Source organism: Chiroxiphia lanceolata, chromosome 1 (genome assembly GCF_009829145.1).
Source record: "Chiroxiphia lanceolata isolate bChiLan1 chromosome 1, bChiLan1.pri, whole genome shotgun sequence".
NCBI lineage: Eukaryota > Metazoa > Chordata > Aves > Passeriformes > Pipridae > Chiroxiphia > Chiroxiphia lanceolata.
Window position 1 is genome coordinate 9,205,034 of NC_045637.1, and position 15,900 is coordinate 9,220,933.

Below are 15,900 nucleotides of genomic sequence, written 5' to 3' on the forward strand. Positions count from 1 at the left end.
GTGCTTTTCTCTGTTTTCATAGAATAGGAGTGATACTAACCTACTCTGCAAATCATTTTGAAATTTACTTTAAAAAAATATATACTGTAAGAGCTAAACACTGTTCCTTATGCAGTCCCAACCCTGCCAAAACAAATTCATGCAAGTTACTTGGAATTTGAGTTCACTGGAAGAGCATCTTTGCATGTGTATTTCCAGGTTTTGGTTCAGCAAATGGAAAAGAAGTGGATGCTTTTGATCACCTGAAAAAGTTAGTGACATGCTTGAATATCTTGCTGAACTGTGACCTAAGATGAGGGGCAAGAACATTATCTTCCTTCGAAGAGTCGTAGAAATAATCCTTCTCATTTCAGGAATAAGAAAGAAATATCATTAGAAATAATATTTTGACTGAATTGTCAAACATTTTATCCTATCCCATACAAACACTTTGCTGTCATTCAACTTTAGCTCATTGTTCTCATTCCCACTTCATTCCACAAACATGAAATCATCAACACACAACTCAGCTTTTCTAGCTGAAGCTCTTCAACGTTTGGAGAGCAGCTAGTGACGCTATTTGTTTTTTCATTTGGTGATTGGCCCATACAAAATGGTCAGAAGACACTGATTTGGCAGTTTTATTTGCTTTCTAGTGATTGATACATATGTTCACTTCAAAGCAAAAAGTGGGTCAACATCGATATGGTTTCTACCTACGATGGCTGCATGCACTGGTGAAAAACATCCATCCTGTTTTGACAAAGAATTGGATTTGGATCATTCTTCCCATAGATTTATGTGACATTGTTTGTTTTTGCCCATTCCCAATCACTTTTGAAAGCATGGATGAGAAAAGGGGCTAAGCAAAGGCCTTTAGTGTGCACAAGGTCTCTTTCTGTTTCTGAAGGGCATCAAAGTTGAACACAAGTTGGACAAGTTACACACCCATGTTTCTGGGTAGATAATCTGGGTGATAGAAGAGTTTGGATTTGGAGTCGCACTCAGCCTTAAATACCAATGAGGTATGGAGTTAGAAGGGATGTTTCCTCCTCAGACATTAGAAACTTGTAAATTTAGACCTCAAGGTTCAGGATGCAAAGTGACAATTTCAGTTGTCAGGAAGTTGGGGTCAACTATTTTGACATTTTTGTGAGATCCTCTCTGCAGAAAAGAATATTACTGAATAAAAGGGAAAGCTGATTGGCCAAAGTTCAGAAGTACCTTGGAAGTGCAGAATGTTCTTTGTTTTATCTTAAGGAAACTCACAGACTCTCAGAGATCATTTGAGCACGTTCACTGCAGGATTCATGTCTGTCTTTATAACATTAGTTTTGTGCTAATTTCTATTAAGAAGAGTTCAAATCAGAATACTTCTGGAAATCTCACTCAGAATGTTTGTTTTTCCAAATCTAAGTTCACCCATATAAGTTCAGCTGATAAGGTATAAAAATATTGGAGTAAACATGACTACCTTTTGCTTCTAGTTGCTTGAGACTAACTAAATCCAGTGATTAGCTAACCTGTGAAAAATATGGAAAAATTCCCTGATTATTTCTATTTCTTGTTAGGTGAAAGTGGTAAACACATGGCAGAAGGCTGTTTGATTCACTGTTAGCATTAATTTATTATTTTTCTCCTCATACATGTACCATTTGTTTATGAAACTCCAATACTAGGCAGAGGACAGAGAGGAGAGTATCTGGCTTGCATGATGGGATGTAACTGCATTGTTTCTTTGCATGTCTGTTTCTGGAAAAGTATTTCTAGTTCAGTGGTTCCCACTCTTTATTCTGAGCAAGGGTAAAACATGTGCTGCAGAAGCCAGGCATCTCTTGTGTATATCCAGCCACCAAATTAATCCCTCAGGTGGTCCAAAGTAATTCCCACTGCTCTTGGGGAAAAAGAATTTGAGAGCTGAATTTTTCTTTAGGAAGGAAGAAGCTGTCTGCACTGCTTCCACCTTCCTCCCTTTATGTATCTACCACAGAGTTAAGGAATTCTCATCCTGGTCCCCCATTTCAAACACATAGGTTTTGGAACACATGAGGGAGAGGATGCAATAGCACGCAAGATGAGCAATGGAAACATATCTAAGGTAGTCAGAGAAACTACTCTGCATTTTTATCAGCGTGTTTGGAATGCATTTGAATCTCCCCAGTTCCTGGAACTGTGTTGGAAGTTGGGAATCACATTTTATTGAATGTAAGAGAGACAAATGAAACGGGCCCACTGTTCCAAGGGGAGGAAGAGTAGCTAACACCAGCAGGAGGATTCTGAAGGAGACAGGCAGCAGTACATGAAGCTGTGGGTGGGAACCACTGTCCTAGCCATTCTCATGGAGGATGATGTGACCTGCGCATGCTTCATACCCCGGGACTGAGCCATGCGCATGCTGCCCTAATGAAGGAGATTGTGTCATGAGAACAAATGTTGCCTAAGTCTTTTCAAAAAAAGATCAACGAAAACAAAAACCCCAGCAGATCCAGATTTCATCCCTTGGAAATGAGAATAAAGTCCATTTTTTTTCCTGATGACAGCTAGTCATTATCTGGAAAGAAGCTTGGGTTTTGTTTTGGGTTCTTTTGTATACAACATACTGTTGTATTTTTGGATGTGAAGCTGATTACTTATTTTCTGATGATTCTACTGCTCTGGCTGCCTGGTTATGAACACAGTTGTCATATTTATTGCATAAACATACTGTTACGAATCTGAATGTTACTTTAAGGGTTAATCATCAGGATTCAATTAACAAGGAGGGCTTCAGCTCAGGTAATTTTAACTTAGACTAGAGACCTGCTTTTTAAATGACCTCTCATCTAGATCTTTCTGTAATCAGTAACAAGAGCCAAGTTCCCCAAGCGTAAAGTCTTCCTAAGCTGAACCACACTCTTCCCACTGACTGGTGAGGGTTGCTAACTTCCCACTGATTACAGAAATAAGTCTAGATATTAATCTTTGACAGGAAGTTAAGCTTTTTTAACAGTTTAAGGCAGATCAGATGAGTTCTAGCTCCTAAATTTAAGATGCTAGAGCAACAGTCTCGGGAGAATAGTTTGTTCCTAAAAGGACATTTATCAATGAGGATAGCTGAGAAACTCCCTGGAAAGAGAGTTTGGGAATGCTTTTAGTTCATGTTATCTACCGTAAATCCCACCCCACAAAAAAAAAAAACAAAACAAAAAAAAAGAAGCACCCCACAAATGCATGTGCCTACATATCCAGTAGAAAATGTCACTGCAAATAAGTAGAGTTTTGTGTTGAATGCAGAGGATTATTTTGATCTGTGTTGATCTATGAGGATGATATCAAATTTTGGTCAATCCTATTCTTGTATAGCTCCAAGACAGAGCTTACTGCATATGTTTCCTATTCCATTGGAAAAAAAAAATTCACTAGAGTAATGTTTTGGATACTTTGCATCATTCACTGACCCTTTTCTTTCTGGTCTGATTCTTATAGAGCCTTGCAGTGCACTTTCTGGCTCCTTGTGTTTTGGTAAGGAAGGCAATTATAATAGGAGTTTTAAGGGGGAAGTTTTTGGATATCTGGATATGCATTTTGAAGCACTAAGCAGGTTTCAGGGGAGAGAGTCAGAGACCACCTGTAATGGCACGTATTTTCTTCTTGTATAGTATTAAACTGCTTCTTATAAACAGTAGCAATCTTCTTCCTAATCTATTTTTCTGCTTCTTCATATTTCAGGTTCTGTGCCTTAAATGTATTCTCTTGAGATCTTCTCTGTAGTGTTACTGACTCAAATCTTGTCACATTTAATATGTTGCTCAAAGCCAGTATGTAGTATGTGACCTCTTCTTGCCTTTGAGGGAATTACCTCATCATCTGAAATCATCTGATTTTCACTGCTAGATTTAATCCTTCTCATCCTGTAAGGTCTCTCCAAAAGCTCTGAATCTTAAAACCCTGAAGAATAGGTTGACTACACTCTTTCTTTCATTTGAGATTTGTCTGTCAATTGTCTATCATTGGTGACTTGTTCATCCTCCCACCAGGAAAAAACTGATCTCCACAAAAAGCCTTTTGAATGTACCTTTTTTTTCAGATCCAGGGATAAATTTCTTCATTTTATTATCATTGAACAGATCTCATTCTAAAACTGCTTTGATTTCTTCCTTCTTGTAGCTTAGCTTATTTCAGTTTCCTTCTGTCTACAAAGATCACCACCATACCATGCTTACCTAAGTGCTCTTTTTTCTTTATATTAAAGAAATGCTCACTCTCACAAGCTCATTCTCTCTAACACCTTCAGGCTCATCAGTTTCGATTGCCTGGCTGATTCTTTTATCACTCAGCTAGACTTTTGGTGCATTTCTTTGCATCAAAATTCTTTTCAGTGATATACATGATTCCAGACTCTTCTTGACCATCCTTCTCAAAATTAATTCCTCCTTCAAACTTTGATTTTATTATTATTGAGACATGTGAATTTATTTTCCCTACTTTACCCTCCCAAAAAACCTCCACACAGATCATTCTGTTGACTTTTACTTCCTCACCTTTATTTTTTCATACCCTTTCAAAATTGCTCAGTAGTTGTTATCTTCTCCTCTGTATATTTTTCCTGTGTGCACTAGCCAAGTGCTTGAAGAATGCAAATTTCACAGAAATGCCACGGAGTTAAGACATCTGTCTTGTAAAGCAATACTGCTCCAAACATGGCCTCTGAAATAGAGAAGTGAAAGAAAAGAGGTCACGGGATTCTTCCTAACTGAGTAGAACACTTGTTGGCATTCTGCACTCACCGTTTAGAGCACCTTGGTGGGCCAGTCAGATCAAGATTCCAACCCAAAAGCAAGAACTATGGAAGTAATTTTTAAAATGGGTTCCCAAAACGTAGTTTGTAAAAAAATATGAGATGTCACTTGTTGACATCCATGACAAAGAAGTAATTAATCCCTGATTTTTGCTAATTACATTTGTCTGCACTTTGTGCCATGAATTACTCAGGAAATGACAATAGGGCAAAGTCTGAGTAATACTGATATCATTCACTTAGACTGTTCTAATTCTTCACTCAATCCAGGCTTTCATCTCCTGGAAATGCTGATATATCAGGACTGATTGTGTGTCTCCATACACAAGTTGTTCTTAGTTTCCAGTTCCGTACTTGCACACACATATGCACTTCATACATGCAATGACAGGACAAGAGTGTGAATTTACTGGGCTGCATTCATAACTATTGGCATATGTCATGGTTTGAGAGCTCCAAACTCCAATTCCCTAGTCCAAACCCCCTCCCACATCTCAACTCAGTGTGAGATGGGTTTTCCAGACACCACACGAGACTCAAAATGGGGGAACGGGATAATATATTACAATGACTGTACAAATAAATACTACAATACATTATATACAATCTTAGCTATCTCTACCATGACATAAAAGTATTTACAATGGATCAAATCTCTTCTCCCCTCCAAATAAAAGTCCAGGAGGGAAGAAGGAAAGATCCTTTCCACTTTCAGAGCAGCATTCTCTTCAGAGTATCAGTCTATCTCTCTCTCTTCCATGCAGCGGCTGTAGCTGGGTCTCTGCCAGTACACACAAGGGGGTATCCAAGCCCCTCGACCCATCGTCTCCAAGCGAGGGTCTTTCTCTTCCGTGGACTGCATAGCAGGGACAAAACTCTCTTCACCACGTCATATCATGGGGCATAAGACCCCCATGAAGGTCCCTTCCTCAGGGGATTTACCCCTGAGTCAGAACATCACAGGCAGCTTTCAGTTGAAGGCCTTTGCCTCAAGAGTTCTATCAGAGCTTCTGTGCTCTGATCTCAGGCTGCTAGCTTAGCTTGGCAGCAGCGGCAGGGGGGGCCAAGGTCACCCCCTCTGCATTCCTTTGGCCATCCTGGTCCGGCTTTCCAGGATACCTGAGCTTTTCAGCTCCTCTCTGCACTTCACCCCTCCCTTCTAGGAGGGGTCTCCAAGTAGTTTGGGGGCTTTTGATTCAGTTCTTACCCCAGAACTCTGTCTCTGTCTGTAGAGCTTAGTCTTGCTCTCTCTGCTGCTGGCTCTCTTTCTCTTTGTCTCCTTCCCAGGAGTTCTCTCTGTGTTGCTGCCTGCCTGTTGTTGCTGCTCAGTCTTATCTCTTCTGGCTCTCTGCCACTTTCTCTGTCCACTGCTGTTCTGCTGCCGCTTTTCAATATCTTTTGCTGCGGCTCACAGTGGAGAAACATACCCCAGCTCAGCTACAGACACTTAGCCCAGTCTTACACAGTTCCAAGTCCCTGCAGCCCCCAGTCGGGGCTGGGGGGGAAGCCTAGCCCCCAAATGGGGCTCCTGCCTCGTCTCCTCGTGGCCTCAGAACATGGCCACCTCTCCTAAAACAACTACCTTCTCTTCCGTTCTGCTTGTGATATGTTTATATTTTGCAGAAGCGCTCATTGGGTAAAACTTTAAGGGTCACCACCCCCTGGGGATTTACCATTTTATAACTTCAGGGGGAAAACTGTTTCCCCCCACCACAGCATATCAACAAGAAAAATAAGAAGGGCTGAAAAAACTTCCTACCCAAAGCTTTAGTGCTTTCATCTTTTTGTGACAGGGAAGCCCATATTTCATTACTTCCTGGGTCAAAGATATATTAATCAGAAACAGCTAGTAGAAATAAGGACCTCAGTAATTAATGTAGAAAAAAACAACAAAAAAACTTACAACAGTGCTCAGATCAGGTGTGAATTTTGTATGCTGTAAATTACAGTATTTTTACTAGAGTTAGCACTCTTATGAAAGCTGTGCTGCCATCAAGCATATCTTTAAGTCTTTCCTTTATCATTTTAAGAGGAATTTCCTAAGGACTTCCATTATGGCGGAATATTGCAACAGACAGAGCTCTGAGATAGAAATAGATGCTTTTTTCACACTTGCAAGGTCAGCAGCCAAGTCTTCATCTTTGTCTACTATGTCCTTGCATGGTGGACCCTCCCCAGACTTGCCTCTCCTGCCAGCAGGTTTAGTGGCTTCAGCCACTGCACAGATCCTACTGCACAGATCCCTTACTGGATACCTATTAATTCTTTCCTCTGGTAACCATGGCTGTTTATCCTTCAGCTCTGCTCTCACCCGTGGCTCTCAGAAACCTGCCAGCTGTGATGGCTTCTTCCCTCCCTCCCTCCCCGCACTCAACCTGCTTGACCTGGTGTCCCACACAGAACTGCCTCTTGATCATGTGTGCACAATTCACCTCTCCTAGAGTTGTCCCACACTTCAGCATCCAGGAATATGTTAAAAGGCAGACTTTCTTCCCATGGGTTAGCCCTGCTTTTTTTTTTTTTTAAATAACAAATGTGCAATTAACAAATGTTTGAGCAGCGAAGTGAACAAGCAAATCAAATATTTATACCATCTATCACCTAAAAAGTGTTTAGAGCATATATAAGCTTATATACTCACTAGCAGACTCCTTTTCTGTTGCTCTTTTCCGTAGTATTAGTGATTGCCTTTTAGGTGGTTTCAGTCATCAGGCTGTCAGGGTTAGTGATGCTGGTAAAATGGCAGATGAAATTCTAGCTACATGTTGTCACTGAAGGACAAGTGTCTTTGGGCAGTAAATCTGGAAGAGAACAGTGCAAGGAATCATCAGAGGAACGAAATATGTCACTTCACTATAACTCACATAGGTCACCTCAATTCTTGGGGTAGTGAGAGATGGCTGACAGCAAATGTTGGAGAGAACAGGGCAGCCTGCCCTGCCATGTACGTAGTCATTGCTTGGCAATGCCTTGCCAGAGTTTTGCTGGTAATTTACTTTGTTCACAGTACATCTGACTTTCTTTTACTCCTGACTATGCACAGCTCTTCTATGAATAAACAGCTGAGAGAGTTGGGGTTGTTGCATTTGGATAAGAGAAGGCTCTGGGGAGACCTCAGAGCACCTTCCAGTAACAAAAGGGGGACTGCAAGAAAGCAGGAGAGGGACTTTTAGCATGGATATGTAGTTACAGGACAAGGGGGAATGGCTTCTAACTGAAAGAGGGCAGATTTAGACTAGATATTAGGAAGAAATTCTTCACTGTGAGGGAAGAGAGGCACTGGAACAGGTTGCTCAGAGAAGTTGTGGATGCCCCATCTCTGGAAGTGTTCAAGGCCAGGCTGGATGGGGCTTTGAGCAACCTGGTCTAGTGGAAGGTATCCCTGCTCATGGCAGTAGTGGTGGTTTTCTCCTAATACTAAAACTAATGCTTCAGGCATGCTACATGAGCTGAGGCACTATGATACCTTGCACGGAGAGGATAGCAAAACCTTCTGTTAACATTTATACAAAAGTGCTCATAAAAAGCAGTTAATTTTATCTGTGGAGCTTAACTGTTGCTTATGAAGACATTCATTTATTATGGTAGCCCCAGCAGTGTCCTTGCATACAAAACATTTACTTAACCCATTATATACTTAAAGCATCATGAAAACAAATTAACAGTGTACAAAGGAGGAAAATGTTTACTTTTCTTATTTTGTAGCCAAAAGCTGGGTCTCTTGGATCGGGTTCGTGGTACCAATACTAAAGGAAAGCTATTTACCCCTCTGAATGTAGATGCCATTGAAGAAAGTCCTTCAAAAGAACCTAAGAATGTTGTCTTGAATAATAAGGAGCGTTTTCGCACTGCATTCCGAATGAAAGCGTACGCTTTTTGGCAAAGCTCAGAAGGTAGCCCATCTGTGTTGGTTTGTTTCTATGCATCCCCTGTTCTCCCCATTTTACTTTGTTCCTCTGCATCTTCTGTTGAAGGTTTGTGACTTTCTGGGCTAAGCATGTCTGGTACCTGGTTTTACGTGGTACAATTGGGGAAGCCCAAGGAAATGAATCCTGGAGTCCAGGCAACACAGTGCTTGAAAAAAGACAGGAACCAACCATGAAAACAGCAATTGATATGGGATAAAGCCAGTGTTGCAATCAGCCTATTTGACCTAGAAAAAGAGGGCATACTGGGCAGTGAATGTGTATCCCCTAAAAAACGTATGCCATCATGGCTCGGTTTATCAGCAGGGCTGCCATGCTAAGGTAGCTCCCTCCTAGACTGCATCCAACCCTGCACTAGCCTGTGTCCAGGCATCTCAAATATCTCCTCATTGCCATCTCATAAAACCTTGTTTTCTAGAGTCAAGGTATTCTTCCCCTCCTCTCTCCCCAGGCCCTCTGCCCCTAAGCAGATTTCCATTGGGTGTCCACACATTTTTCTCTCCACAGGACAAAAATGTCCACAGGGCATTTTTCCTCTCAGCTTCCCTGACCACACATTTTCCTCCTCTTTCCTATAGCATCCAAATGGTCTTTAAATAACAGTTTCTCCTTTATTGAACCAGCTGGCATCAGTGCTGGACATACTACCGTAGATATAGTCTGGGTGTCCACACTGGAAACTTGATTATTCTTCTTCATGAGGGTACATGAACTTCAAGCAGTGCAAGTGAAAGGAGAGCTTGGCCTGTGGCTTCTAAACCTGTTTTAGCCTTTATGTTAAATATTTGGGCAAAGATCCACTGTAAAGGAAAATATGTTCCTAACATTTCAGAAATGCTGGAATCTGAGAGGAGATCCCTCAAATAATGTGACTTATAGATGTCCCAGAACTATTAAATCCCTTTCAAGAGCTGAACAGCGAAAGAGGAACATGTAAGAGATGGTCCTTTACTAAACTGCACTTACTTTAAGCAGCGCTTTAGTCAGACAGACATCCCTCTAATTACTGTGTGGTCAGATGTTCACATGGGTGGTTTTTGGCCTGCTTTGCAGATGCAGGAACAGGGGAACCCATGGCAGAAGACAGAGGCGACAGTAATGATTTTCTTATGGAAGATATGATCCCCACATTCAAGACAGCCATCCGAGCTGTCAGGTAAATATCTCCACTGATCCTCAATGCCTATTTTTTTTCCTCTCTTTTTTTCCCCTTTTTTTTTTCTTCCCAATGTTTATGCTTCAGGAAATCACTTCACCACATTGCTACATGTTGATTCATTGTTGCTGTTATTGCTTTTTTAAAATGCAATAGAATAGATGATTCTGACTGCATTCAAAAGCACAAGACAGACCCTATTCGAAGGCTGTTGAAAAGATGCAGAAAGGAGAATGTTTTTCAATAACCTTGACCATGTAATTTTTGCAAGATAATTATATTTATTATAAAGTAATATTGTATACAGTTCCTCATTAAAATACTATATAAATATGATATATTACTCACTTTAGTGACTAATATTTGTATTAAACTGGAATTTTCACTAAACAAAAAACTCTGAGCTGACTCAGCTTTTCTTTATTCGCAATCATATGAGTGCGCAATATACTTTTCAGCTATCATCTTTTAATAGATGCTGAGGTCTCCATTTCAGCAGTTTTTGGCTCGTGACATGTGTCACCTCTATTTTCCTGTCACAAGAGATATTCCCTGGGGTTAGAAAACTCCTAGTAAGCCTCAATAATGTGCTTAGCACATCAAGCAAATAGAATTCATTCACTGATGCCCTGTTACTTCTTAGTGTTCTGTTTTCCCTTGAAAAATGCTCCCATATGAAAATACTCTGCTTTCATTGCAATTGATGTTTATTTTATTCCAGAAGTTACTAAGTTTTGGGTCAGAGACTTATCACCTTCCAGGTGAAATACTGCAAGTCTGGAGTGCCCCAAAATCATCTAAGAAAAACTTCAAGGAAGATGGTTGTAAAAATATAACCATATATTATATGTATATAACCATAGTATGTACTTTCCTGGTTCTCTTCCAGTTGGGTGCAGGAGAACCAGCCACTAAAAATCCCAAGTTTTCTCAAGCCTGCTGAAAGCCACGTCCCACAGGCTTTGCTCGTGCTACCCATGACTGCTTCCCTCCCATTGGAAGTTTCTTCATCCCTATGTCCTCCATAGCTTTCCCTTTCTTTCCCTGATACCTGCTTGCTTTCTAACTCAGAGACATGCTACTTATTACTTTTGCAAAACTTCTTTCCCACATCCTGTCCAAATCTAATTGATTCATGCAATTTCCCTTTAAACTCAATCAGGAGCCAAGATTTTTTTTTCTTGTGTAGTTTATCCAGACCTTGAATGTTAATGGGAAGTAATTCTTTCAGACAACACCACTTAATGGATTTCAGGGTCATGACCAAGGAGATTTTAAATTGAAATTGCTAACAGTGTGATTCCTGTTTTTCATTTATGTCTTTTAATGTATAATTTTTCTGTTTTCATATATGATTTGGCTAAAATAGGCATAGATATAATTCTGAAATCTTGAAAGATTTATAAGCAACAGAGTTGAAGAGTCAGCAGCCCTTAAAGAGTCATAATAGAATTATGTTTGCTAAATGAAAGTTTATGCAGATTTTAAAAACATTAAAAAAACCACCAACATTAAATAAAAAACAAGTCAGAATCTTAACAGATAACAGGAGTTCCCCAATTCAGACCAACAAGAACATGAGGACTACTGAGAAAACAAACCCCCAGAACCCAAGCCTAAAACATATGAAGATAAAGATTTCATTCTTTAAATATGTTTCTTCTATTTGTTTAATTTACCAAGACTTAACAGTTTAAAACAATGTATAAACAGAAAAGAATGAAGAAAAATAATGCCAAATATTTTTTAAGTGCTCTGGCCAGCAGTGGTCCTTATTATAAGAATTCTGTTACTAATTACTAAGTCATTTTATAATAATAGCAATAATAACAGCAATTATATTATTATCATTACAACAACAAGAAAAATGGTATACTGCTGATTCTTCAAGGACAGTTCAAAGAGTTTTAAAAATTTTTCTTCACAACTTGAACTGCTGCTAACTTCCTAACTTCCACATTTATATCTAATTTGCATTTCCTATCCAAAATTCTCTGAGGTTCAAAATGAAACCCAAGATGAAAATGATTCAGCATTACATATACTATAAATTAGCTTTATAATGGGCCAAAGCATTAAAAAACAACTTCAACATCACGGCTTCAAAATCTCCCATGGCTTGTATTGTTAAAATTCAAACTCCAAATAAGATTCTGTAGCTTTTAACCATTTGTTTTATCCTATTAATTATGAAAAGTATTTCCAAATGTGGTATGATGTTAGAGATTCTCTGCTTATATTTTATTGACTTGTTTGGAAATAATGTGCTCAATTTCCAAACACCCAGTGTATTTATCAATTATTTGATGAAACTGGAAATTATCATTATGAAGTTTATATAATAAATTAATATTTTTTCTGTTTATTATGCAGAATACTACAGTTTCGTCTCTATAAAAAAAAATTCAAGGAGACTTTGAGGCCTTATGATGTAAAGGATGTGATAGAGCAATACTCAGCAGGGCATCTTGATATGCTTTCCAGAATAAAATACCTTCAGGCAAGGTAAGAATCTTCTGGTTAATGGGGAAAATGTTTAGCTTTGTTGGCAAAATAAAGGCATACTCGGCCTATTTGTGTAAGGTCACCGGGAAGCTATGACTTTGCATAGTGTAGCTGGTCTACTGAGGTCCCCAGTCAGTCTGAGCAGCAAAATGCCACACAGACAATTCCTTTCATGAATGGGCTGAGGGAGAGCAACCCTTGCTGCACACTCAGACCTTGGCTTTGTGAGGCTGCTCTGGTTCTTTTGTTGGACATTGTAATTTCTTATTTCGAAGTGATTTTCCATGTACTGGGCTATCTCTTTTTCAAGTATATAACATGTCTGGTTCCTACCTCACTATTATTGCTCTAGAAAAACTTCTTTCTTTGTTTAATTATGTTCCACAAACCACCATTGTTACTCTGTAAAATGAGCTCTTCATCACATGAGCTTAGATTTTTTAATGCAGTAATATCTTCTTGAACTCAGGAAGTTGAGGAGTGCTCATGATATTAGAAATCTGCACCATCTATGATGGGTTCTATATGTCTTATACTAGAGATCCTTCCATTACCTCAGACTGAGGTGTTGCATTATTTTGGACAACAGTACCTCTCAGATACTCTCTTGACTCCTGGCAGCACTAAAAGTGCTTGATATGATTAGGTCCATCTCATACAGTGGTTATGTCAGAGCTTTGGGGGATGGAGTCACATTCCAGGCAGTCAGGGCAAGAATCACAGCACAGCCCTGGTGTTCAACTCAGCAACACCATAAAGAATCACCACTGGCAGAACTGCAAAATTTCAACAGCCATGTTGCATCTATACAGACCTTTATAGAAGTCTTTGAAGAAAAAACATAATCCTGCAAAACCACGTGAGATTCCTCTTATGGTTAACAGAGAGCTAGCCAGCACAATTGTGCTTTATGGCCCATCTAATCCCTGCTTAAACCAGATGTATTCATGGGATCAGCTGAATCTCCCTTACTGTCTCACAAATTTTCTTCACTGTGTTGGCTGGATCTCCATTGATTGCAACTGGACACAACCAGGGAGGTGCATCCTACTTGTTGAGTTTATGAATAGCAAGGAGCCATAGAAGTTTGAAGAGACATGGACTGATGTCTCAGCAGTGCTTGGAGGCCTAGCCAATATTTAGCTATCTTTGTGAGGCTTGCCTTGAGCTTTTTCAAGTTCCATTTTCAAAACTCCACGGGGCACTGTGAAGCCATGCAATGCATGGGTTGTCTGATCATACAAGCAGCTGGTCTGTGCACTAGAGCTGACTGATATCAGGTCAGTTTGGGGTGTGGGCTGAAAGAACAGAGACTTCCTTGCACCCGAGCAGCTGGATATGCCAAATGAAAGAACATTTTGATATAGTAAAAGAGTGTAATTTAATGTGCTGGAGCCTTCCAAACAATCCTTTTGCTTTTGTGCCAAATAAAAAGTCAAGTAGGATTCATTGTGAAACTTCATTTAAAGTTATGTTTTTCAAACTAAAAAAAATAAAATAGTAAATACAAAAATATTACTGGACAATTAGATACAGCAACTGCCAGAATGTCCTTGGTTTATTAAGAATTTAAGGAATTCTACCTTTCACCAAGTTCTGATTTTCATTATCCAGCACAGAACCTGATGGATCTCCTGACATTTTTAAGAGCAGCTGCTATTGGGGATTTTTTGACAATCATGCTGTTTGGTTCCTTTGAAGGAAAAGAAGTCATGTGTTTCAAATATTGAAATTTGGAAACTGTGAGCTAGAGCATTACTTAATTGCCATTAAATTACCACGTAATTGCAATTCAGTGTATTGGTTGTGGACCCAGAACAGAACAAACACACCATGACCCTCAACATATTACCAAATCAATACCTGCTTTCTTTTTGAATCTTTTCTTCAGACATGCATAGCATATTCTGTCACCTGTTAGCATTTGGAGATGGACTTATGCGGTTGCACTTTTCTTTTTTTCAGAGTAGATATGATTTTTACACCTGGACCTCCATCTACTCCCAAGCATAAGAAATCCCAAAAAGGAGGAGCTTTTTCTTACCCTTCACAACAGTCTCCCAGGTGAATTTTTTTATGCCTAGTATTTAGCACAGCCCAAAAATAAAAAGTTAATTCATACCAATAAGCATGACCTTTATTCAGCCACAGTTACAGTGATGATACTGAGAGCATATGTTGCTGTAAGATATGCATGTGGGTAAAATGTTGAGCCAGAAAGTCACTACCTTACCTAAAAACAAAGTATGATGGAAATCTAAGCAATGGCTTCTTATTTGTCTAGGTCAGCTTCTCCACAGTTTGGAAATATGATTTTAAATTAATTACGCACATTTGATTGCTGATGTGCTGAATTTCTAACATTCAACTAGTAAACTCACTTAAAAGCTTGAAATTAACAATAGTTCGAAAGTAAACTAGTTATCTTCCCAAAGTGAAAAAAGCTTCATTATAGCCCCCACCAAATGCCAAGCAAAGATTTTTAATTTGCTGCTTTTAAAACAATGATTGCTGAGAGATACTCAAAATAAATTGTAATACCAGGTTTCTGGGTGTGAAAGTTGCAGCATCTTATTGTATTGCTGCATTCCTGGTAGCAAAAATTCAATAATAAATGACATTTCTTCTGTTGTTTACAACTATCAATCTGTCAATAAATACCCATCAAGAACCACACAAGATCAACAATCTGTCCCCAAAGCTGTTGTAGTTGCTCAGAACAAAAGCAATCTTACAGAAAATAAATTATCCACCCTGGAAAAAATCTGAACCCATGTAAATGGGAAGAGAGAGACATAAGCATATGGAAGAGACAGTGATCATTTGGGAAACAAAGCAGATTGCAAAAATTGAATGAGCCCATATCACCAATAACTCAATGTGGAAAATATGACATATTTTAGTTATAGTTTCTGCTCTGGTAATGTCACAGCTGTATTTTGGATTTTTTCAGAAGGTGAAGAACTGGACCTGTTAAAAGTTTTAGTGTATTCGTTACAATTCATGTTAAAGAGCAAGTGCTTAGAAACTGTTTTCCTAAACTTTGGCATAGGTTATGGGAAGACACAGATTCCTTTGAGTTTGGGGGATGGAGTCACATTCCAGGCAGTCAGGGCAAGAATCACAGCACAACCCTGGTGTTCAACTCAGCAACACCATAAAGAATCACCAGTGGCAGAACTGCAGAAACCATTTGATAAAGTTTTAACTTGATCATGAGCAGCCTAGCTCCCATGAAGTTATAAATCAAAGCTCTTTAGTTAGAGATCATCTTCTTACCTCCTGAAGTTTGTCCATATGGTGGACAGGAAGGAAGAAATTGCATAGATGAAAATTCATTCTGGAATCTGCTGCCAGACTGTCTCTTTTCAGCATTTCCAGTCTCTGCCACTTATTATTTGGTTTAATGAAATCGAGAAAAAAACCACACTCATCCTTGAAACTCAGATTCAGTCTCTAAATACACTAATTATAAAGAATTAGATTTGAAAACACATGGCCATCTGCAGGCCCACTAACTAGACTATCTTGATATTTGTCACAAACCTGAAATTATT

The 15,900-nt window shown here is 39.2% G+C and overlaps 1 protein-coding gene across 3 annotated transcripts in view; it reads left to right on the forward strand.

Annotated features, from left to right (window-relative positions):
• The window catches only part of KCNQ3 (potassium voltage-gated channel subfamily Q member 3), a 208,741-nt gene that overhangs the window by 185,584 nt on the left and 7,257 nt on the right, over nt 1–15,900 (forward strand). For 2 of the 3 annotated variants that reach the window (XM_032694352.1, XM_032694358.1), the window contains 4 exons: nt 8,462–8,649; nt 9,736–9,838; nt 12,212–12,343; nt 14,309–14,407. In XM_032694352.1, coding sequence (XP_032550243.1) covers nt 8,462–8,649; nt 9,736–9,838; nt 12,212–12,343; nt 14,309–14,407 — 522 coding nt within the window. Of the gene's footprint in view, nt 1–3,444; nt 3,481–8,461; nt 8,650–9,735; nt 9,839–12,211; nt 12,344–14,308; nt 14,408–15,900 lie in introns of all 3 variants that reach the window. The other variant, XM_032694366.1, reaches the window with a different exon arrangement.